The sequence below is a fragment of the Diplotaxodon limnothrissa genome, linkage group LG23, assembly GCF_057381915.1.
Source record: "Diplotaxodon limnothrissa isolate DT_005_m linkage group LG23, D_limnothrissa_male_GT1.1, whole genome shotgun sequence".
Lineage (NCBI taxonomy): Eukaryota > Metazoa > Chordata > Actinopteri > Cichliformes > Cichlidae > Diplotaxodon > Diplotaxodon limnothrissa.
The window spans coordinates 9908905-9934316 of NC_140617.1; the positions used below are offsets into that span (position 1 = coordinate 9908905).

At 40.5% G+C, this 25412-nt stretch overlaps 2 protein-coding genes across 2 annotated transcripts; both read right to left on the reverse strand.

Moving 5' to 3' along the window:
* Positions 1 to 2184: 2184 nt before the first annotated feature.
* Positions 2185 to 21459, reverse strand: chd1l (chromodomain helicase DNA binding protein 1-like). The gene is made up of 25 exons (XM_085348159.1): positions 21264 to 21459; positions 20940 to 21052; positions 20322 to 20428; positions 20122 to 20233; positions 19994 to 20025; positions 19391 to 19472; positions 19140 to 19302; positions 18802 to 18957; positions 18010 to 18102; positions 17766 to 17862; positions 17559 to 17632; positions 17280 to 17390; positions 15922 to 16036; positions 10788 to 10941; positions 10441 to 10630; positions 8448 to 8593; positions 6507 to 6670; positions 6210 to 6406; positions 5225 to 5323; positions 5066 to 5136; positions 4716 to 4830; positions 3834 to 3942; positions 3523 to 3753; positions 3251 to 3332; positions 2185 to 3065 (listed from the first exon to the last, which is right to left on the reverse strand). The coding sequence occupies exons 1-25, from the start codon at positions 21355 to 21357 to the stop codon at positions 2943 to 2945; spliced, it is 3030 nt and encodes a 1009-aa protein (XP_085204285.1). The 5' UTR covers positions 21358 to 21459; the 3' UTR covers positions 2185 to 2942.
* Positions 21460 to 22556: 1097 nt separating this feature from the next.
* sft2d2a (SFT2 domain containing 2a) lies at positions 22557 to 25215 on the reverse strand. Its single transcript, XM_085348254.1, has 8 exons — positions 25150 to 25215; positions 24971 to 25060; positions 24650 to 24735; positions 24466 to 24547; positions 22973 to 23008; positions 22808 to 22866; positions 22699 to 22728; positions 22557 to 22596 (listed from the first exon to the last, which is right to left on the reverse strand). Exons 1-8 carry the CDS (start codon positions 25213 to 25215, stop codon positions 22557 to 22559), a joined length of 489 nt encoding a protein of 162 aa, XP_085204380.1.
* Positions 25216 to 25412: the final 197 nt, after the last annotated feature.

Genomic DNA, 25412 nt, shown 5'->3' on the forward strand with positions numbered 1-25412 from the left:
ACTTTAAGCATATTTGCACTGCACAAGACATAATGTGGATTGCACAACACTGGTCACTATATTCTTCATTTCCAGTTAATACTTGTACAGCTGCTGTTATTGTGTATATATTTATTTATTTATTTATATTTCTTCATACATTCTTATATAGTTCTATACTGTGTATTGTGTATTTTGTTGTACAGTTAATTTATTTTCAACTTTAATTTAATTTATATATTTTATCTTATTCTTTCCCAGTTAAATTTACCCTTCATTCTAATTTGTGTTGTACAGTTATTTCATTTTTAACCTTAATTTATATTTTATTCCTTCCTTATTTAAATTTACCCTTTTTAATTTTTCATATTTATTTCCTATCTTATTCATAGCCTTTTCCTTTTTTTTCCCTTTAGGTCACAAGCAGTTGTCTAAGCATTTCACTGCATATCGTACTGTGTATGACTGTGTACGTGACAAATAAAATTTGAATTTGATTTGAATCTAAGTGTAATAAGATCATGAAGGGGTAAATTTGTGTCCAAGAGGAGATTTAGAAAAACTCACCAGTTAATAATCTACTCTTCATGCAGGATAAATGCAGTTTCCAGTAATTCCCGTGAGCTCAGGCCTCAGACTTCTCTAAACAACGAGAGTGGGGAAAAACCTGCCTGCAGCTAAGTATGATGTCAGTGACAGAGGGATAGTGATAATATGGTCACAGCAGCCCAGAAGCACCTCCTACCTGTTGATCAAAACTTCTATTTGTGAGAGACAGCCAATCAAAACAAATTTCTCTTATAGGGAGAGAAGCAAGCTATATTTTTTCAGTAGTGAATAGTGCAAAGCTACTTTAGTAGAGTTCAAAGTAGCAAAAATGCAGAGATGGAAAGGAGCAGATTAGGTCCACTTCAGAATGGCTCATTCTCTTTTAGTCAGAGTCACTCAGAGCCTAAAATAGTTCCACGTTAGTTGATTTTTGTTAAAAACGAGCTTGTAGATGTCTCATATCTGCAACTGGATGTGAATTCAAACTACACAGTTTAAATTCACATTTCTGTTTGCACAGGTTTCAGAGACATGCATGTTAGGTTAATTTATGTTTCTACAGTGGCTTGCAAAAGTATTCGGCCCCCTTGAATTTTCCCACATTTTGTCACATCACAGCCACAAACATGAATCAATTTTAATGGAATTCCACGTGAAAGACCAACACAAAGTGGTGTACATGTGAGAAGTGGAACGAAAATCATACATGATTCCAAACATTTTTTACAAATAAATAACTGCAAAGTGGGGTGTGCGTAATTATTCAGCCTCCTGAGTCAATACTTTGTAGAACCACCTTTTGCTGCAATTACAGTTGCCAGTCTTTTAGGGCATGTCTCTACCAGCTTTGCACATCTAGAGACTGAAATCTTTGCCCATTCTTCTTTGCAAAACAGCTCCAGCTCAGATTAGATGGACAGCGTTTGTGAACAGCAGTTTTCAGATTTTGCCACATATTCTCGATTGGATTTAGATCTGGACTTTGACTGGGCCAGTCTAACACATGGATATGTTTTGTTTTAAACCATTCCATTGTTGCCCTGGCTTTATGTTTAGGGTCGTTGTCCTGCTGGAAGGTGAACCTCCGCCCCAGTCTCAAGTCTTTTGCAGAATCCAAGAGGTTTTCCTCCAAGATTGCCCTGTATTTGGCTCCATCCATCTTCCCATCAACTCTGACCAGCTTCCCTGTCCCTGCTGAAGAGAAGCACCCCCAGAGCATGATGCTGCCACCACCATATTTGACAGTGGGGATGGTGTGTTCAGAGTGATGTGCAGTGTTAGTTTCCCGCCACACATAGCGTTTTGCATTTTGGTCAAAAAGTTCCATTTTGGTCTCATCTGACCAGAGCACCTTCTTCCACATGTTTGCTGTGTCCCCCACATGGCTTGTGGCAAACTGCAAATGGGACTTCTTATGGTTTTCTGTTAACAATGGCTTTCTTCTTGCCGCTCTTCCATAAAGGCCAACTTTGTGCAGTGCACGACTAATAGTAGTCCTATGGACAGATTCCCCCAGCTGAGCTGTAGATCTCTGCAGCTCGTCCAGAGTCACCATGGGCCTCTTGGCTGCATTTCTGATCAGCGCTCTCCTTGTTCGACCTGTGAGTTTAGGTGGACGGCCTTGTCTTGGTAGGTTTACAGTTGTGCCATACTTCTTCCATTTCTGAATGATCACTTGAACAGTGCTCCGTGGGATGTTCAAGGCTTGGGAAATCTTTTTGTAGCCTAAGCCTGCTTTAAATTTCTCAATAACTTTATCCCTGACCTGTCTGGTGTGTTCTTTGGACTTCATGGTGTTGTTGCTCCCAATATTCTCTTAGACAACCTCTGAGGCCGTCACAGAGCAGCTGTATTTGTACTGACCTTAGATTACACACAGGTGCACTCTATTTAGTCATTAGCACTCATCAGGTCTCTATGGTCTCTCTCAGTTGCCCATAGACATTGCTATGGGCAACTGACTGCACTCAGACCAAAGGGGGGCTGAATAATTACGCACACCCCACTTTGCAGTTATTTATTTGTAAAGAATGTTTGGAATCATGTAAATTGGCAGTAGGTATGAATGGTTGTCTGTCTCTGTGCGCCGGCCCGATGATGCACTGGTGCCCTGTCGAGGGATGACAGCTGGGACAGGCTATGCCCCGTGAGCCTGAATTGACAAAATTAGGTGTATGAATGATTTTGTGTCATTTATATTTCTTTTAAACCTAGTAATGTATTTATGTAAAACACATCAAACCTCCTCCTTTGTTGTTGTTCGTTTACTCCTTATGCTGCTTAAAGATAATCAATTTTAATAGCTATCAAATGATCTGCACTATGTGTCAAGCATCCAACAGTGAACTCAGAGTTCATTGTGACGAAGCACAATTTAATGACGTAATTTAAAAACACACCAATAAAACAGTGTGTTATCTGAGCTTATGTAGGTACTGTGCAGTGTTGATTCTTGTTTGTTTGGAAAAGCAGGACTCGAGCCAGGCCCTCTGCACAGGAACAGCCTGACTGTACTGACGCAGCAGATCCTGGAGCTCCTGGTTCGAACAAAACAAAGAGATAGTATTTAATTTACATCGTTTACAACCTAAAGAAATTTAATCTGCCTCAAGAAAATGCCTCGTAACTCTTTCCGCCCCACCTCGACAAATAAACATTACTGGAAAAGATTATGTATGTCAAACGTCAGATAAGCATCAGTGAGAGTTACCATGACACTAACCTGTGAGTGGATGTTGTTCTCCACCTCTGCTACTATGTGGGTGACATCCGGACTCATGATCTCCTCCTCATCTCCATCATAAGTGCACTTCAGCTAAGGAGGAGTTATAACATTATTTGAGCATCGTACCACACCTCTGTAGTTCGCAATTGTGGCTTTTAAGCTTTCGGGCTCTTTTCTCAACAAAACCACACAAACTGCCGCAGATGAAAGCACGCAGGAGACAGTAACTGTTAAAACACCAAGCTGTGGCAACCAGTATTAAAGGATATGTGATAAGATAGCGGGCCAGCCTCTTCCTCTCTGATGCAGGCAAGTTGTAGAAAAACACACGGACCCCGTTCATGAAACTAGGGAGGTCTGCAGGGCTCTGGAGTGTAGCCGAGGGCCCGGAGGTTGCAGAGTCGGTGTCATCAGAATTTTGCAACTGTAGCCCCGGGGAGGATGCTGAAGTGGATGTCTGGGGTATAGCTGTGTTCTTGACATTTCTGCTATGATAGTATCTGAAAGTTTGGTTAAGAGAAGATTACAGACATCACAACTACTACTACTGAGTCCATGCTCTGAAAGCACTAAAAGATACATGAATGTGGGGATGCCTCTGGAAGCAAGGTGCTTCCTGATGAGCCTCTCTGTGCCGTACCAGTTGAAACCTTTGGTAGCGTGACCGATACGTGGAAGATGAACACTTGCTTTGTGTGGGAAAAAGACAACAAGGGTTAGTGGCTGTTAGCAGTAGCCTTCTGCAGTCTTTACCATTGAAAGTATTTTAGTGCAGAGGGTTACAACAATAAGAAAACACTGTGGTGAATGAGAATTAAGTCAAGCCAATTTATTTGTAGCCCAGTATCACGTGTAAAGGTTCAAAGGACATGAGGAGAAATAATAATCAAGTCACAAAGAATTTAAGAGGCATAAAAAAAGAAGAGTATTTGCAATAAAGACCTATTGAGCCAAAGAGAGAAGAGAGGGAGAAAGAAAACAAACCTGGTTTGATAATGTGCACAGCTGTGCCTCGATTACTAAATGTAAGATTTAAGAAGCGTCTTTACGAGTTTCTTAAAGGTATCGGTTGATTTTGGGGCACAAACAGCAAAAGCAGCGAGTGCAAAGTCTTTTAATCAGTTCATCTAGCGTGCAACATAACTAGAGGAAATATAAATTCCCGCTTCATTGGTTGTTCTTCTGCAGTTGTGTTTGTAAGAATTTGTGCGTGCACACATCAGATGGCACACAGCACGTCCTGTAAATCCTGCCAATCAGATCTTACAGTAATAACGCATCATTTTCAAGGTGTGTTATTACTGTAAGGTGTTCGGTTATTATTCGAACCTTTACAAGGGTTTATGTGAGCACTGCTGACTTGACTTTTTTCACAATTTCACCAGTCTCAGGCTACATGAAAACAAAAAAAAGACATTTCACACTTTTTTGTATTAAAATAGCATGAAATGCTTTACTGCACCCTTGGTTCTTTTGGCCGCTTTGTAAATCTTCTTCAGGCCTTCATCCAGAGCACTCAGAAAGATCCCAGACAAGTTGTTGGCTTTGTCTCGCTGCTGTGCCACTATTAGGGCTAACTGGGTGACAGGAAGGAGATGGAAGCTGATCAACACATTATCTGATCACTGTTGCATGGCACTGAGTGCTGTTCCTCACAGCTTTGCAAGCCTGTCACCACACATTAACCCAAAGCAGGTATATCACACAACTGATCACTACTACTGCAAAGAAACAAAAAATATTGTGAAACAAGCATGTTTTTTAAGACATTCAGGGTGTTTTATGCAGCAGAGTTCTTCAACCAGAACCTACTTGATCTTGGCTGTTCAATCTGGACTGTTTGTCATTAATTGGGAACAGAAGCACACTTCCAAGATCCAAATCTGAAACAAATCATATTTAATTTTGTGACTCATTCTTTAGTCAGACCACCAAAGAAGAAATAAAATGCTTTTTTACTGTCAATCTTACCTTTCATCTTTCCAGCTAACTCATACTGCTTTCGCGGCTCGTCTGATCTCACCTCCAGTGCTGTAAACAGACCTCCTCTTCCCCACCGACCTGAGTCATCTACACAGGAATCACTACTTTGGTAAATAACACATGCCGTGGTTTGGTTTTCAAACTTATTGTGCCCAAGGCGCACCAAACACGAATTAAAAGCCACACCTGCATCATATCGTGGCAAAGTTACCATCTGACATGTTGCCAGTTGTTTTGGTTTGAACTGATAAATTAAGGTATTATTTAAGACTTTGCACGACATCAAAGTTTTCACATCAGGTTCTTTTACGCAATCCAACATTCAGTCCTGCTGCAACTGGTACAGATCTAGTTCTCTTTTGTGTAAGATAAATCTTTCTCTCTACAGAGGCCTGTTTGGCACCATGTTGGCATTAATCAGCTTCTCTAAGGTAGAAACCGTTGGTTAGGGTCTGCTCAACAGACTTTTTTTTTCTTTCCTATTTCCATTAGTGAGTCGTTCAGTAGTTCTTATTTGCTTTGCACAAGAAAATGATCAATTTTGTACTTTTTTGTTAACTTTTGCACTATAAGTCAGGGCTTTTAGTGTATCACACTGTAATAACAGGTAATTATCTAGTAGCCTCCTAAAACTGAGAGACTTAATGCTAAGGATGTGGTTACTGTGACTGACAGCTGTCCTGACAGTCTTATTCAGGTTCAACCTCTCCACTGTTGGTGTTTTTTGGAGGATTTTTAATCCAATGCACATCATATGTTTTACTCACCAGACCATATGAGGAGCTGAAGTTTGTGCTTTAATTCTGGTGAAAATAATTCTTGGTCTTAGCTTATTACTTAGCACCTGTACCTGTACCGAAAGGTGACATCATGTAATGTCCATATCCATCTATAGTTCCTACAAAGCGCACACTGAATTAAAAAAATTCTAATGTGTCAGTTTACGAAGTAACAAGAAAAATGGGGCACGTACCAACGCAGTGGACGATGATGGCGTCTCCCCGGGCGGTGTGAGGATGAGTAACATCCCCCAGAACGTAGTGGATGTCCGTGCTGTCAGAGTCTGTGGAGCACATGCTGCTGCCATCCTCCTCTTCTTCCTCCTCTTCCTCACTGTCCACAGACGACAGGCACCGAGATCTGTACCCGCAGGACTCCCACCAGGCCATTCTGCACAACGAACCCACAAGTCAAATAAAGGGAAAAACTGTTTGTGCAAAAGAAGTCTCAGAATTGTTTTAAAAAAGCAAATAAACTAATAAATCTTTACTTTTTCTTGTATTTCTGCTCTTCCTGCTTCTTCTTCATCTCCTCCTGCATTTTGGCTCTCTTGGCTGCAGCCTCCTCCCTCCTCTGCCGCCTCAGCTCCAGCTCAGCCTCCGTGACAGGCTTCCTCTTCCTCGTTGGAATCCCAAGGGCTACCGACAGTGAAACCTGAGAACCCATCGAGAAAAATCACACTCATATAACGCTTGCAACACTGGGATTATCAGCGTAAGAAAACATGTGAGGCTGCTTTGTATCCATCCTTTAAGTAACACTGAAAGCCTGGGTTTTTGTGGTTGCTGGGATTTCCTGTAATAGTCATTCAAATCAACCCACAGATAAAATTAAAGTCAATTAAATGTTGCTCAGTCCAGAGTATACATTTGATCCATTTTCCATTTTTTTATTTGTGCAGTTTAATTTCAGTTGAGATTTTATGAGTTTCAGTAATCGCTTTGGTATTTGGAGAATTTTGAGGTGGATAATATTTGTCAGGCGCAAAATGTAAGAAAGTAGAATTTATAATATAAACAAAGCTTTCTAACTGTTGACTGTCAGTCCTGCGGTGATCCCATTCTCAATAAACACATCTACCAATGTGACAGTGTTTGAATATTTAGCAAAGTTAACAAAAACTAGCTTAGTTAGTTTTCGTTAACTATAATGCTCTCGTTAGCGATGTTAAAGCTACAGCTCCTCCAGAGTTAACAACCCGGTCCCATAGGAGCTACAACACTGAGTGTGGTAGGGAAAAAACCTAAGGCAAAATTGTGACATGTAATGGTGAAATATGACCGAGGACCAAAAACAGCCTGCGGAACGTTTCAATCACCTGCAACATCCTGAAAGGAAGAGATAACAATCCATAAAAGAGGCAGCATTATTATGAGAAATCGACAACAAGTCTGAACTACTTCTTCACCTGAATTCAAAGCAATGACCTTCATAGATGTGCCTGTGAAGTTTTTAGTCAGCTACTTTAAAAATATACTTTCTATTGTTGTCTCTGATTACATTAATCAGGAACATCCGGAACAAATGGTTTCGCAGACCGCAGATGTGTACTACAAAGCAGGATTTGAACGTATCCAGGTAACTTGGCGGTTAAGTTCTTGTGTACATTGCCATGATAACATATGCTGCAGACCTAAACTGCTCTGCAGCGGTTTATGACTGGAGATCAAAAGGTACAAAATTATCGCCTACTGACCAATCAGTTCTCTAGGAAACAGCTTGGCTGTTCCTGGAAGGTCTTTTGGACCACTGTGCACAGGCAGTAGTAGTTCTAATGGCACCGAAAGTCTGCCTTTTCCTGATTAGCAACACAAGTTGACTTCACATGGATTCAACCATTCCTTTGATTTTGGTCCTTATTGACATGACGGCATCACACAGTTGCGGGTTTGCCGGTTGCACATCCATGCTATGATTCTCCTGTTTCACTACATCCCAAAGGCGGTCTGCAGAAGATGAGTACATTGTGGTCATGAAGGGATGGACCTTGTCAGTGACAACACTCAGGTAGGCCATGCTGTTTAAATGATGTTCAGCTGGTACTTAGGGGCCCAAAGCACGCCATTACACCACCAGCCTGCACCTCTATCGTTACGCCCACATGTTGTGGTAGCGACGAGGACACGAGCAAAAAGCAAAACTAGAAAAAAGTCTGTCAGGACCGAACTGATTGATGTCCCCAACATCTTACAGACTGTGTTACACTGTGATCATCACAGTGTTCCCTTCATTTTTCATGGGGGTGGATGTGTCCTCCGTCCAAGTGTTCCTCGTCTGCTAATTAACTTTAAACTGCAGAGCCACGATGAGTGTCTAACATGGCTAATTTCTTTTAAGTTTTCAGCATTCTGTCTATACATAACTAACCTCATGTGGGATGCATGTCCTTACAAAGATAATTCTGTTTTAATTTAAAGTCGGGGCGTCTTACTCCAGTTTTGTGTCGCAGAGCTCGTCCCTCTCCTGCTGCTCTCTGAAACCCGGTCAGCTGCTCCTCCAACAAACGATCAAAGCTCTTCTGGTCCTCAGAGCTGGGGTCCTTACTGTAGTCTTTCCCCTCAAAGAAGTACAGGTGGTCTAAAGGAGCAGAGGGGACAGAGGTTTGAGATAATCATCACAAAGAGAGAAAAGACTATGTCGGCTGTGATGAAGCACAGAGGAGGTCAAAATCTGCATGTAAACTAACAGGCTCCTGGCTTCTTTAAAGGCTTTTAATGGAGGTGTCAAACTTAAGGGACACGAGAGAAATGAGAATCACATCGGGGGCAAGACATATTTAGTTTGTCCTGCTTTCATTTTGTCAAAAGCCCATTTTTCTCTACTTAAACTTATCTCGTTGCCCGTGAGGAAAATTTTATGCAATCATCTAATTTATTGGGATGAAATTTGCTGCACATTACACCCGAAACACTTTCTCAGAAAAATCATCTTCTTAATGGCCTCCCTGACTTTCATTTCCTGTGCTGCGGTGAGACTTCCTTTTACAGAGTCGTCACTTTGAGATGGGTTCAAACTTATTTTGCTCTAGATTTGTGTCTTTTTGACGGAGCACCTTCCCGCCCCTCTTTGCTGTCCATGACTCAGTATCTCTGCTGGTGTTTGAATTCAAAATGATGATACAAATTATATCATTTAAAAACAGCCGTCATTTTATGACACATCAGTAAACGGGCCTTTCTTCATGGTAAAAAAAAAAAAGAAAAAAAAAGTACCCACTCATTGCCAGTTATGCCATGCTGTGTTAGTTAGCTGTTAGGCTTCAGCTGTATGAGGGGGGGATGACTGGTTTTAATATATAATATAAAAATAATCTAGTTCTTGGAAGGTCTTCAGGTTGAGTTGTAACGCCTTGATTCTTTACCTTTTCAGACATTCTGCCGTAGATTTGCTGCTGTGTTTGAGATCATTGTCCTTCTGCATGACCCAGCTTCGGTCAGGCAGCCAGCCTCATATTTGACTCTAGAATACTTTGTTATACAGAGGAGTTCATGGACGAGTCACTGACTGCAATGTTCCCTGATGCTGTGGCTGCAAAACGAGCCCGGATCATCATGCCTCCGCCACGATTGACAGCATGCAATAGGTATTTGTGACAAACATGGCGCCGTGCATTATGCCAAACACCTCCAATTGGGTGTCTTCAGTCAAAAGATGTTGTTGCCCAAGTCTTGTGGTTTGGGCTGATGCAGGTTTGCAAACCTAAGCTGTGATGCCGTAGAGAGAAGATGTTTTCTCCTGGTAATCCTTCCAGGATTCTTCCATGTTTTTCTAACTGTACTGTCATGAACTTTAACATTTAACATGCTAACTGAGGCCTGTAGAGTCTCAGATGCCACTCCAAGGTTTTTTTGCAGTTTCTTTGAGCCTTGCACTGTCTGACTTCAAGGTGAATTTACTGGGACATCCACTCCTGGAAAGGCTGTGGCATTGTGTTAACACACACCTCAATATACCACAACAGAAAACTGGTAAAATCTCTGCTTTTATACTACATTCGATAAGCAGCACCTGGCTGCAATGTACCCTTTTAATCCCTATGGAAGAAGTAAGGTTGTTTTTACCTTTTTTATTTTTATAGGACTGTATTTGAACACTTATCTGTCTTACTCTCAATGTGATTCTCATTTTCTCTTGCAGCCCTATGTGAAACTAAATTTGTCACTCCTGACCTAAAGTGATTTGCAGATTTCCTCTGTTTTCTTTGCAACCTCTAGTGATGAGCCCAAGAGAAGCAATCTTGGGTGTTTTCTCCTCTGTGGTTTGCAGTTCAAGAACCAAAAGTAAGACGGAGTCGCTTACATGCAGGAACAACATGTTCGCTATACCACACCAGTTACATTATATTAGTAGTTTTTGAAATTCGCACACTAAGAATAGCCCATAGTGATTTGAGATTTCAACATGTACACTATAATGAAACATACTCTGCCCGTCAGCTTCAGATCCTTTCCCTTCATCATCCTCTTCATTTTCTTCATGCTGGGAGTAGTCCTCATCATCCACCCAATGACCATTATGTGACAGGCCAAGGATCTTCTCCAGTTTCACATCTTGTATGGAGCTCTCATCAGATGACAAAAGCTTATCAATGCCAAACTTCAAGATCTCGCTTAGCTGTGCCGAAGAGGAAATGTGAGCAGAGGAGGTGAAAACTGGAGAGGTTTTCATACAAAGCGGACACACAGTAAACTGAGCACTGAAGGATTCAGAGATTATCAGGGATTATCCTGCAGTGATAGAATTTATTTTCAGTGATTTAAAGCTCACAAACCTGCAGCCCTCCTGCAGCTGACTGAGCTTGATCCAGTAAAGAGAAGCGGCCTTCTTCAATAACAGTGTTGGTGAGCTGCAACTTGGACACAGCGCGAGAGTACATGATCTCCTCCACAGTGTCTCGTGCCAGGAGGCGGATCACTTTCACAGGCCTGTAGGAAATCATTCAAATATTGAACCCCAACATCACATTGAACTTCCATTAAGTTGAGAATTGTTAAATTCATAGAGTAAAGCTCAAGCTACCCATAATCAATCAGTCAATTAATCTTTACTTTTATAGCTCATTTCCTGTAGATTACTGCAAAGTGCTTCACAGACGACTGACATGCAGATATTAATACAATAGAAAATGTAATAAAAATAGACTAAAAGTTAGGTGAATCAAACTGAAAGGATAAACGTATATAAATTCAACTGCAGCAGTCTGAGACTGTAAATGTAGGTACATATACAGTGGTTGGAGATCTATTAACCAATCATGTCTGAGATTTGATTACATACAGTCTATGTGGCGCAAAAGAGAGTCTACATTTGCTGAAATTCACGATAAGTATGGGTTATTATCTAGCCTTGTTCTGAAACAAATTTACAGTCATTACGGACGTAAACAGATCTCTTGGACCTGATATCTACTGGCTAAGTCAGAGCCGAGTATGGCAGCCAAGTCAGCAGTCTAGCTGACTGATGCCAGACTGACAGTGTCATGCCAAGGCAGTGTTGGTATACAGCAAACACCCCCACAATGTTAAGGAGAACAACCGACTAATACTACCTTAAAACATGAAAGTCTGTTAGTCCAGAACACTTCAAAAACCTTTCAAGTTCAGTCACAAAAGCCATCAAAGGGGACATGAAACGCAACACATATAAAGGCTAATTTACATTTTATTTTAAAAAGTGACAGATTTTTTATTGTTGTTTTGTCCATGGCACGCATCGGCCTACTTTTCCTACAGACATACTGTTAGGATATCCAATCGTGCTTCAGTAAGAAACACAGTTATGTTTGTGGTGTGCATGTAGTGCTGTTATGTTGTAAACTGGATGTGCTCGTGGGAAAAGAAAGATTTTTTTACTGCATAAAATAGTTTTGATCGCATCAGCTGACTGCGCCCCTTACTTGGCCAGACGAGGAAAAATGTGAGTTTCTAACACCAGCTTGTCGGTCCGGTGAATCACCTCACACCTGGATCAAACAGGCTCTCCTCCACCTCCACGCAGTCCTCATTTATAAAGTGCGTAACAAACCCGAATATTACGGCTAACAGCTCGATTTTCCCCCTTGAGTGCAGCTAGCCAAACAGCGGGGAGCCAGATACTGCTAACGAGACGGAGAGTGAAAGTAAACAACGTAACATAAAACTCATTGTAGCAACACAAAAATGACCCCTTTAGACTGATTTTTAGTTGTTTTTATTTTTAGTCTCCTTGCTCTTCTTGGAGTTATCGGTTCTGTCACTAGTTAGCTAACAGAAACTAATGTAAGTTTATTAGCTGCAACCAACCAACCGGTTAACGTCATTTACTGACAGAAGATGGTGTTAAAGATGTTTAACTTTAGGTATTTATTTCTTAAATCCAGTTTCACAGACAGTGTTACATCTATGTCAGTTGAGAGTAGGTCTCAGTGTTATAAATAACCTTTATATGTGTAGTGTTTCATGTCCCCTTTAATGAAGACCACCACAAGAGAAAAAGACATGAAGACCAAGTAGATCATTTAATCGAAACTTAGGCTACGTTCACACTGCAGGTCTTAATGCTCAAATCCAATTTTTGGATCAAATCCGATTTTTTTGTCTGCTTGTTCACACTACAAATAAAACGCATGCGCAAAAGAAGACGTCACACACAACGCGCTCTGTTTAGACCCAGACCAAACAGTGTTATTTGACTGATGGCTGTTAATATAAAGACTTGTTTCGGACTTTACATTTCCCAATTTTGCTTTAAGTTATCAAGTTATTTAGATATGGCCTAATAATTATCCTTATTGCGGTTTTAGAGAGGAGCGGTACTTCAAAGGATAGTTGGTGATTTCTGTCAGAATCTGCAGATTATACAGTACAAATAAAATGTTCACGTTTCTCCAACGTTGTCTTCCAAACAGTTTCACTGGATGGCCAGCAAGCGTTCGCGATGTCTTCTTGGGCGCTGATATTTGGCGTCTGTCTTGTGTCAGTGACGTAGAAGACTGATTTAATGCGACGTGACCGTTCAAACAGCAGTCGCTTTCTAAAACATCAGATATGTATCGGATTCAGTACCACATACGAAAGTGACCCAGATCGGATTTGAAAATATCAGATTTGTGCTGTTCACACTGTCATACCATGATCGGATATGGGTCGCAAAGGGTCAAAAAAGTCGGATTTGATGCGCATTCGCCTGAAGTTCATGGTGAAACCACTCTTAAGGTCAGCTGTTGGAGGTGTAGTGTGATGTGTTGCGACTTGCAGATATGTGCAAAATATTATAATATGTAAAATATTCGAATAACTAACAACAGATCATATCTTTCTCTCCGAACTCATCTCGTTCTTTGCCAGTATGCCCCTCTCCATCAGCCGTATTTGTACCTCACCTCTGAATGCTCTACCTGTTGATCCCCACCCTGCACCTGATTTTTTGCAACGTATCCTACAAATATTTTAAAAGCTATATATTTCTTTAAAAGAAATATAGAGTTTCTGTCTAACCAGAGGACAAAGGGTTATATAAATATTGAAACAACATAACACATAATCTTTAATAAGAAGCTAAATGGAGACAGCGACAACCACTAAGTTTTAAGGTGGAATATTTTCTCGCTTGTTGTGAACAGATCAGTATATCAACGTGACACCTCTAACAATTCATTCGATTTTAAGCTGGTCTCTGCATAATACACGAACTGCACTGCCTGAACTGGTCCGGTTATTTCAACAACAGTTACTGCATGAAAGAAAAACAAAAGGGGAGCTCTGCACTCATACTACAGTCATGATACTACAGCAACATTAAAAAAAGGCTGACAGCTGAAGGAAAAATTGTGACATGTAATGGTGAAATATGACCGAGGACCAAAGACAGCCTGCGGAACGTTTCAATCACCTGCAACATCCTGAAAGGAAGAGATAACAATCCGTCCAACAATAATAAAAGAGGCAGCATTATTATGAGAAATCGACAACAAGTCTGAACTACTTCTTCACCTGAATTCAAAGCAATGACCTTCATAGATGTGCCTGTGAAGTTTTTAGTCAGCTACTTTAAAAATATACTTTCTATTGTTGTCTCTGATTACATTAATCAGGAACATCCGGAACAAATGGTTTCGCAGACCGCAGATGTGTACTACAAAGCAGGATTTGAACGTATCCAGGTAACTTGGCGGTTAAGTTCTTGTGTACATTTCCATGATAACATATGCTGCAGACCTAAACTGCTCTGCAGCGGTTTATGACTGGAGATCAAAAGGTACAAAATTATCGCCTACTGACCAATCAGTTCTCTAGGAAACAGCTTGGCTGTTCCTGGAAGGTCTTTTGGACCACTGTGCACAGGCAGTAGTAGTTCTAATGGCACCGAAAGTCTGCCTTTTCCTGATTAGCAACACAAGTTGACTTCACATGGATTCAACCATTCCTTTGATTTTGGTCCTTATTGACATGACGGCATCACACAGTTGCGGGTTTGCCGGTTGCACATCCATGCTATGATTCTCCTGTTTCACTACATCCCAAAGGCGGTCTGCAGAAGATGAGTACATTGTGGTCATGAAGGGATGGACCTTGTCAGTGACAACACTCAGGTAGGCCATGCTGTTTAAATGATGTGATCGGATATGGGTCGCAAAGGGTCAAAAAAGTCGGATTTGATGCGCATTCGCCTGAAGTTCATGGTGAAACCACTCTTTAGGTCAGCTGTTGGAGGTGTAGTGTGATGTGTTGCGACTTGCAGATATGTGCAAAATATTATAATATGTAAAATATTCGAATAACTAACAACAGATCATATCTTTCTCTCCGAACTCATCTCGTTCTTTGCCAGTATGCCCCTCTCCATCAGCCGTATTTGTACCTCACCTCTGAATGCTCTACCTGTTGATCCCCACCCTGCACCTGATTTTTTGCAACGTATCCTACAAATATTTTAAAAGCTATATATTTCTTTAAAAGAAATATAGAGTTTCTGTCTAACCAGAGGACAAAGGGTTATATAAATATTGAAACAACATAACACATAATCTTTAATAAGAAGCTAAATGGAGACAGCGACAACCACTAAGTTTTAAGGTGGAATATTTTCTCGCTTGTTGTGAACAGATCAGTATATCAACTGACACCTCTAACAATTCATTCGATTTTAAGCTGGTCTCTGCATAATACACGAACTGCACTGCCTGAACTGGTCCGGTTATTTCAACAACAGTTACTGCATGAAAGAAAAACAAAAGGGGAGCTCTGCACTCATACTACAGTCATGATACTACAGCAAGACTTAACAAGTTCAATGAAAATTCAATTGTTTTTCTTAATAATGAGCCAAAACACACTTTCAGGCCTGCCACTCACAATCATCCACCCTAAACCCAACGGAAATGGTTTCAGGTGAGCTGGACCACAGAGTAAAAGTAAAGCAGCCAAGGACAGCTCAGGAGGTGCAGGAATTCTTTCAACGAGAACCTCCTGGCAATGCCCTCATGTTGCTGGTTGTGAAATGATGAGTGTGCAACATAATCTTGGCTTGTTTAACTTGTTTTTACGACATAAATCAAAAGATATCGCAGACATTGTTCCCCAGCATGGGAAAAAATAAAAATATGGAAAAACACTACCAAAGTAAGTGTTAACATTTTTGTCTCGCTCTGCTGCATCAATTTTGTTGCTTTCTGTAAGCATCCCTATGAAGCCTTATTGATGTGCAATAGCTAGGTTGCATGCAGGGAGTACTCTTTCACACCTAACTAGAGATAAGCCTAATGAGATAGTTATTTTCTTCAGCAAAACAGGACATCGTGCAGAAGTTTTCACCACTTCTTTGTGCTGTCAATGCTGCACGTCCCTTTGCGAAACGGTGCGACTTTCAGGACACCTAAATGAAATACCGATTGGATCCTGCTTGGAATCATTTCTCGTATGCTTCACCTGTTCTGACCAATCCGGTGGCTGCGTGCGGCAGCCTGCAAGTCATTTTGAGGGTTGAAGTCACTATCCACAAAAATGACAGTGTCAGCAGCTGTCAGGTTCATCCCTACTCCCCCTGCAAAGACAGAGGGAAAGAACAAAAACTGAAAATTGTGGCTCTCGATTTTTGTGCACGCAATAAAGAAACAGTAGGATTGGTGCATTTACTGTAAACAGGTTAAAGAAAATCATAATCTGTGACAGGAAACATGCTGGCCTTATTTACACAGGCGTTTCATTCTGCTGCAGCTCTTATCTCCTGTCATCACTCCCCTTTCCTCTCTCAGCCACTTCTGTGTTAGAAAGTCAGCTCAAGCTGAGCTTGCAGGCTTGTCTGCATATCTGAATCTACAGCAGAGTTCACAGAAGTGTTATCTTAAAAATTGCCACAGTCTTGTTTGTGAAATGCACTCTCAGCACTTTTGGCATCTAAAATGTCTACAGTAGAAGGGGTTACTGCTTCCCCTTTTCATATGCCTAGTTCCCAATCATAACCAGTGGGGTGCGTGATAGCGGATCATATGATGACTTTCTATCCCTATTTAGGTTTGTGTTTTTTTTTAGCAGGAACCAGGATCTCTTTCAGGATCGTCTTTGACCGATCTACTATTTAGGTTTTGTCTACCCGTTTCTTGCCCATGCAGGTGAGGCTGAGAGCGCAGAAGTATTTGGTATTGAGTAGCAGGGGAGGGAAGAGGTGGTAGCTTGCTCTGAAGCTGCATTTTGTAAACAAATGCCAGCTTTTTTCCACATCCTCCTGCCTAAAGACCTGCTTCTTAAACATCCCTCTGAAATTTTCTGTGGCTAACCAATAACAGCCACTTCTTGTATGGGCTCTCCATGTGACATTTACCAGTGAGTTATATTAGTTATGTTGCAGTAAAATGAAAAAGCAAAAGATCCAGACATTTGTCTGAAGAATATCTTAAATAGAACCTATTCTGTCCCAGCTCTGCATTTCCATTCTTCTACTAGAACAGCTCTGCACGAGTTCAAAATGCAGCCCCTCAGTTCATCCTCTGACTGAAACAAGTAATTTTAGGTCCTCCACCTTTTTTCTGATTGCCGACAGCAGCTGGGTGGGGCTCCGGTGCCTCTGATGACCATATTAGGAATATCTGCACTCATTGAGTGAAAAAAAGGTTTTTAAAAAAGGGAAAAAAAGGAGAACCTGACTGAAACTGAACATTTAGATCAGTCGGAAGTCTGCGCTATTGACTCACAGGAATTACTTGAATAGACTTCATTACTTGAAACGGTTTAACATGAGTTTATATATAAGTATATCAAAGAAAATACTACACCAGGGCTTTATTTACCGGCTTTAGTGCTGAGCAGAAAGACGAAGACATCTTTGCTGCTGAAATTTTTCACTGCTAGGTTTCGTTCCTCCCCTCGGACTGACCCATCCAGACGTTCGTAGCTGTAACCTGAACAGAAAAGCTGAATTCAGCATTTATTTATAACTAAGAATAAATCAAATGGTTTTCAAGTTTGCCATTATGAAGAATGAGAATAATTACTAATTAATTCATGCCATTAAGAACAATTAATAGTAAGTCAATGAACAATAACCCCTCATGTTCACTCTCACTCACCTCTGTACTCCATGTAGTCCTGGAGAATATCGAGCATCCTCGTCATCTGAGAGAACAGCAGGATCCGATGGCCCCTTCAACCACAGATATGAAAACACAAATATTGTAAGACTCAATTTAAAGACGAATATGTGACTTAGAATATCACAGCATTACAGCAATGCCGCACTAAACCACCAGGTGGAGCCAAATAACACATCAGCAAACCCTTTGTGGAGGAATGTCAGCATGCTGTCCAAAAGACAAAGTTTTCCACTGGCTTCAATGAGATGTTCCCCCATCTCAAATGGCTCTGGCTCAACTCCTATCCAAGAAACAGACACACAAACATAGAATGTAATGGAAGCGGCTTTATCCTGTCCCACTGAAAACACACCTACGCCTCAGGTCTTTCCTGTAGCAGAGAGAACTAAAGCCAGTCTTTTTTACATCATCACTCTGCACCTCTCACCGTCAAACAGATAAGGGTGGTCAACACACTTCCTCAGGTTCATCAAGATGTTCAGCAACCGAGTTTTGCTGCCTTGGTCATTTCCAAAAGCCTCTGAAAGAAGAGTTTTAGAAGCAGATTGAATTTACAAATGACTGATGCCACTAAACAGATACTATTAGAACTATTATTTCCACTTGGCACCTTTAAAAACAGCCTACAAAGTGGAAAAAGCCAAAATCAAACAACAACAAAATCAGTGTAAAGTTATAAGACATGAAACAAGGACATAAGGACATAACAAAATGCCTTTGTTATGAGTTTTTGGTGGTTCTCAAATGTAACTTAACACCCGAGTGTTTCTTAGATGTAGACTAGTTGGTTAGTCTCATTTTTGTTCCTCGTTTAGTTGACTGAGAAATTAGTTGCCAGGAACATCCCTAGTAAAACTAGTAAACTAATAATAAAAGCTATGAAGCAACCATGAGAGCTCAGAATATTCGTGCCTTGATCACCTTCAGGTTTATTCATCGACTTTGGAACAGACAAAAAAATAGCACATTTCTCCTACACAGCTGGAGACCAGACCCAGAAGTTCTTTAAGGTGATGAGTAAAACCTTAAAACCAACTCTAAAATAGAGAGAACTGATAGAGAGAAGTCAGGATTTAGTGTCTGTTATGCCAACTGTAAAAATCAGTGATAAGCTGAGCTGGTGCTTTCTTGCTAATGCTATAAGTAAAGAGGCAGGGTAAGTACTGCAGAGAAAATGCATTTATAAATGACACAGCACACCATAGCGCCCAAGTCTCACCCAGATCCTTCATCAGAACAGCTTTGTAGTATTTCTTCTGCAGAGCGGACATGCCGTGATAAACCACCAGCTCGGTTTTCTTGGGCAGATCGACGGCCACCTGAGACTTGACTCTACGGAGCAGGAAGGGCTCCAGGATGCTTTGGAGCTCAGCAGCTATAAAAGTAATAAGATTCATGGTTAGCGTTCCTACAGTGCATTACTGTACTCCACTTTTTCGTGACCAATATTCACCCATTATATTTCAAAACATTTATTTGGATATGGAGAGACGCATGGACTCAGAAATAACACTGAATGTAAGCTATGCTTTGTTATGCTATAATTATGTATCGTACCCAACGCAGGCTGACTTTGTACATCAGAGTAAGAGTTGACAAAGCTGTCTGTGTCTTCTGGTATAAAGATATTGGGCTGGATGAAGCTCAGCAGGGAGTAGAGCTCCTGCAGGTTGTTCTGAATGGGAGTCCCTGTCAGCAAGACTCTGAATCCCACGAAAAACTACAAGAGAAGAACACAAACAAACTGATTTAAGAGGTCAAGGGAAAGACAATGAAGAAATCTGCCCAAACCAGGTGTTGCTTAGTACCTCTGTCAAAGTTTTGTGCAACAGCGAGTTTTGATTCTTCAACCTGTGAGCTTCATCAACCACAAGCACCTTCCACTTCCACCTGAGGAAGAGATCAGGGAAATATCAGCACATGAAAACTTTGTTCTCAGTGAACAAACCTTTAAAGACCATTATTCTCTTCCTTTTCTTCTGTCACATATAATTTGATACAAAGGTGGATTGCTTATATTAAAAATGGCTCACGTTTAAAAGAATGACCCCTCTCTAATAATCTCTGTAGATTACTACAGACACACAGGCTTCAGACTAATATTAAAGCTTTGTTTGTGACAGTTTTTTCTAGTCTTGGTTTTGTAGTGTGGCTAGAATAACATGATCATCTCAGGCATACAGGTCGCTAACCTAGATAACTACAGTTTAAGCCGATCTTACTGGGTGAAGGCCGGGAAGAGCCGACACAGAGCGACCTAAAAGCAATATCTCTGTTGGTACTGGTCCTTTTTTCTGTCACCTCTTGCTTAAAACTATATAAACTTGTATTAGGACCCCACAGTTAAATTTTCCTCACAGTACATTGCTTCCAGAGTAGTTTATGTAGATCAAGAATAAGTACAAACTCACCGTTTCAAGAATGAAGCATCTTTGAGACACAGCTGGAAATAACAGGTAAAAAAAAAAAAATATATATATATCAGTTTTAACAAAGGTGAAACCTTATCCTGTTTTGTTTTAACTTAATAGCCTCCGACCTCATATGTAGTGAGAAGAACATGGAAGTCCTGAGAGTTCGCCTCCTGCTGGATCTCTGTCCGCCTTTCTTTGTCTCCTTTGTAAACCAGGACCGTCAGTGAGGGAGCGAAGCTGAAAGCGAGGCGCACACACAGGTTTACAGACAGCGCTAAAAGCACATTATCAAATGAAATGCAATTACTGATTAATGTAGCTCCACCTTTCCAACTCATTCCTCCAGTTCTCCAGGACAGAGAGTGGGCTCAGCACCAGAAATGGTCCTTTCTTCCTGAGAGCCCCTGACATGTACACCAGCAGAGAGATTGTCTGAAGGGATACATGATGACCAGGACACCGTTAGAACATGTAAATAATAAGCCATATATAAAGCAGCCCCCAAATGGTCAGATTCATGAGTGTGTGACACATAAGGGGAAAACTTCTCATTCAATTGAAGCAAAGTGTGTAATTTGTCTAACAAGCCACTTGGAAACCAAGAATCTCTCTTCAGAGAAACATTGCTTAACTTTGAAGAGCACTGGCTCTGATCCAGTGTATGCTAATGTTATAAAGGTGTAAGCCTATGGAGTAGAAAAACTGCATTAAAATAAATGTAATTATAGTAATTATACAAATGTCACGTTAGGTCCAAGTGACAGAAAAGTGCTATAAAAAATATAACGAAAGGCACAATTGATATGTCACATGGCACTGAGGCTTTTTAGAATCAACTTCTGGGCACCCCCAGTGTAACAGATGCTCCAAGCCTCACCGCCTATATAAAAACTGTCCAGCCATGCCAGGGCTCTGGATTACAGGTAAACAGATGATGTCATACCTGGCAGGTTTTACCCAAGCCCATCTCGTCTCCTAAGATGCATCCCTGCTGGTTCTTCAGGCACTGAGTTAACCAGTGCACCCCGTCCAGCTGGTAGGGTCTCAGCTGTATCCCTGTGAGGAGAAAGATCATCACCGCTGGAGCACGTTTAATATAATCTCTGAAAATTACATGTAGGACGGCGCTGAAAGTGTATTAATCTGCTCTAAGTGCGTTTAGTTTGTATCCACAGAAAACGCCATGTCACTGTGAATGAGTGAAGACAGCCTGAAGTTTGTATGTACTTTGCAGGTCAGTCGTCCAGGTTAAAAATAGCCTTTCTACCTCTCAATCCCCATTTCTTCAGGTCACTTTGAGCAACATCCGCCTTCTTTTTCTCCGCGATGCTGTTTTTTATTCTCACCAAAATGTCCGACATGTTTGCTGACCGGCAGGACTACAATTTATACGAAAGACGACTTTATCGGAGACATGTACAGACATGCGAGTTCCCACTGTTGTTTTCATGCAGTTTATGCTTCCTGACTGGGTCACGTGACGCTACGGAAAGGCGCGCGGTTTTTTAAACTTCGCCAAAAGTTTGTTTTCTTTCTTGAGCAACGCTCATTTCTTTATATTTTGCTAGGAAAACGGGAAATATATGCAAACATAAATGCAACTACAGAATATAAGGGGAAAACTGTTTTTAAATTCTAGAAACGATTGTAAAATGTGCAAATTCTTAAACTTTGGCTTTTTGTGACAGGTCGCTAGTAACTAAGTGCCTGATAATAAAATTTAATGGTGCTTTCTTTGCTAGAAGTCACACTGGTTAATCTCTGAAGCCCGGGGTCTTTTTTATGCTTGAATTACTCATGACCTCAGAAAACAAAAGACATTCCTCTTTAAATGGACGGGTTCGAGGACTGGACTGAAAATGAGCGAAAAGGAAGCCAATGTCCAACAAAAAGACTTTACAAAAAAGGCTCCCTAGAAACAAAATAATAAGAAAAGGTCTTAAAAGCTCCACAAATAGATGTAAAAATAAGTGCTTCGAGTTTTAACGTGAAACAGATTTTCTGACAGTTTAGTTCTGAAAACAGAAACAAGAACCAAAAATATAAACTTATACTAAATGAGAGATAATTCCTGATAACTAAAAATTCACCATTTAAAAAAATACATTTTGCATATTATAATATTAACAGGACCTGTTCATACCCTGATTAACTATTTGAGCTTCACATTCAAATACCAACACAATTTAAGACCATAAGAACTTTTAATAAAAATAGATTTTTTCTGAGCAAGATGAAAACAAAAATCAACAACAACAAATTTAAAAAGTTTAAAATACTGATTTATTACAGATATTTACACATATTACAAACAAAGTCTACAATAATTATAAACTGGTTAAATTTGAGTGGTCACCAAAAATTAATCAATCAATCAATGAAGCACAACTGAGAAAGATAAATAGAAAATTTGCTTCTTTTTCACCTATAAACAAATGTCTGAGCAGCAGGAAGGGCCAGAGACTCTCTAAAGGAGCCAATTTTAGCAACTTCAGTAAGAGACCTGCCCCATTCTTCAACACTTCATCCAAGCTGAACCTTCACCGCAAACACACATGGCCTATTTCATGCACATGGCCAGCATCCTCATGATTGCTTCTCTGGAAGGTAAAGAACATAAACCAGACATTTAGGCTTTGAACACCACTTTTTTCTGATTATTTATACAGAAGATTTGAATAAATGGAGCAAAATCTACAAACCTCACACATGGGATGTATGACAAGCTGTACCTGAAAACACACACATTTTATGTAACAAAAAACAATTTAAGACTGAAAAAAAAAATTAATTAGATATGTAGAGACTCACCAGGTAAATGACAAGACTTGCAAGATAACAAACAACAAAGCAAGTCCAAAGTTCTTCCACTGTGAGAAAAAAAGAGAGAGATTGGGATCAAACACTGACATTAATCCAACAGATAAACAGATAAAGTTAGAAGTGATCATAAGTATTTTTTGGAGGCTCACTCACCCAGAAAGCCGCACAGAGAGTCAGAACGAGACAAGTCTAAAGCAATGACAGAGAGACTTTTAGCTTTAATTTGAAGGGTTTTAACAAAAGTCTGTGTAAACTGTTTTTGAAGTACAGCTATTTTTTGGACACAGACCCTCATTTTTAGGCTCTCACATTAACTGTACAAACTAACATAGTTGTAAATATAAGGATTGTTTAATACTTTGATAAAAATCATTGACTGCTTAAAGTCTAGAAACCATGGATATTACCAAATGTCTTGCTGTGCTAGACCTTTACTTCTGCTGCCTTTATTTACTCCTAGTTTGTGAGTCTTTCTGCATTCAGTTATGTAGTTAATAACTGAAAAGCATGCTCTATTGATTTTCTCATTTCTTTTCCTGAGAAACTGTTGGGTTAGTGTGCAGTTTGCTTTGGGTCTATTTGCACTGTGAAGTGCAGTCTGGTCAGTTTATACCCCTGCACACTTCACAGGTCATCCCGCAACTTCTATCAACAGTCACATCATCAATAAACACCAGTAACCAAGTTGCACTAGCAGCCATACATGCCCATGCAATAACATCGCCTCCATCATGTTTTACAGATAATGTGGTACACTTCAAATTCAAATTTTATTTGTCACGTACACAGTCATACACAGTACGATATGTAGTGAAATGCTTGGCTTCAGATCATGAGCAGTTTCTCTCCTTCTTTTCCTTTCCATTCATTCTGGTACAAGGTCATCCTGGTTTCATCTGTCTTATATTTTCTGTGGTCTTCCCTTAGGCTTTTTGGTTTTGCTGAGCGAGTCAGTGCATTCCTTCTTTTTATGACTCTACCAGTTTGCTCATTTGGCTATCCCTAAAGTTTTTGGTTTCTATCTGATGTTGTTTTGTTTCAGCCCAGTGATGACCTCCCTCACTTGCACTAACATCTCTTAGGGCCTGTTAGTTAACTATAATACCCTTGCTTCCAGTTGTATATGTCAGAACTGCAAAGTATGATGCTTGGGCATTACATAGGCGACATGGCCATGCTCATAACCACATTAAAGCTGAGAAAATCTTCAGATCTACAACACAGGTGTCACATTAGTGTCTGATTTAATTATTTACCTACATGTAGTTTAAATATTTGCATACTGAGCACTGAAAGAAAGAGGATGGTAACCTAATTGCACCTGCTGTGGGACATTCTGAGAGCAAATCTTCCATCACAGCAAATATTGTAGTTTTAAAGAGAGACGTTTGCACATCAGGGTCTGATTTTTGTCAGTCCATCCACAACCAAGTTTTATGAACTCTAGCTTGGTGTTGTCATGCAATCCTCTAAGCAGAAAGCTGTGTTATGCAATCCTTTCACCTTTAACCAGCTCTTGAACTCTTAAGGAAAACAGAATTTTTTTTGCAATGAATCTAAATTTACTGAACTCAGTCCACTCATGTTTGTGTAACATGTTCTGTCTTTTGGGGGTTGATTTTTTTATTTTTATTTTTTGCACTTACCAACATAAGGGTAGTAGCCAGCGCTCTTGTTTTGTCACACATCCTTTTCAGCTGCTTCATTGGGCCCATCAGAAACATTGTGCTATTGGACACAGTGAAATGTGCAAGAAAGAAAAGCATGTATTAAGTGTGTAAAACATGCAAAATAAGCTTCCCATTTCAAGGTATTTTTTTCATCACTAACCTGCACAGAGCACATATGTTGCCAAATGTGTAAAAGACAATAAAGAGAGTGATCCCAATCTTGGGGAGGAAGAGCACACACACTCCCTGCAAGACACACGTGAATGCAGGTGGATCACACGTCATGTTTTATAAGCCTCACTTTAAGGAGGGACTAGGCAGTGTCGCCAAATGAAAGAGCATCACATCTTCAGCATTCCTCAGAGCAAGAAGAACCAGTAGGGCAACACCAGCTTTCTCTGAGCTCTTCCTCGTTGTGGAGAGCGACTGAATATTGTCGTAGAAAAAACAAAAACAAAAAACACAGAAATTAAATTCTTACCAGAACTGTGCATGCAGCTCCCACCACGAAGCAGGCGATGAATCCCTTTATACGTGTGCCCCAGCCTAAAGTCGAAGCTTGGTTCATTTGCTGCATTAGTAGAGATTGAATAAACGATCGATTAATGATCCAGCTGAGATTACTAGCCACAACAGTGAAAGATGGGATTAAGGCTTTACCTGTATAATGTTCCGGTCATCTCTGCGCGCCTCCTCACCGCTCAGAACCGACTTTAATTTATCCATGCCCGAGGAGCTTTAAAATTCGGCTTAAGTGGTGAAGAATTATAGTTGTTTCCTGAACTGATAGGAACTTTGCCGGGTTTTCTCAGATCTGTGTGAATGGACAACAGCGTCACATGCCAGCAGAGGGAGAGCCGGATGAGCTGCCAGTACCTTACCTGGCCAGGTGGGTCACTTCATCGTCACACCTGAACCGGAAC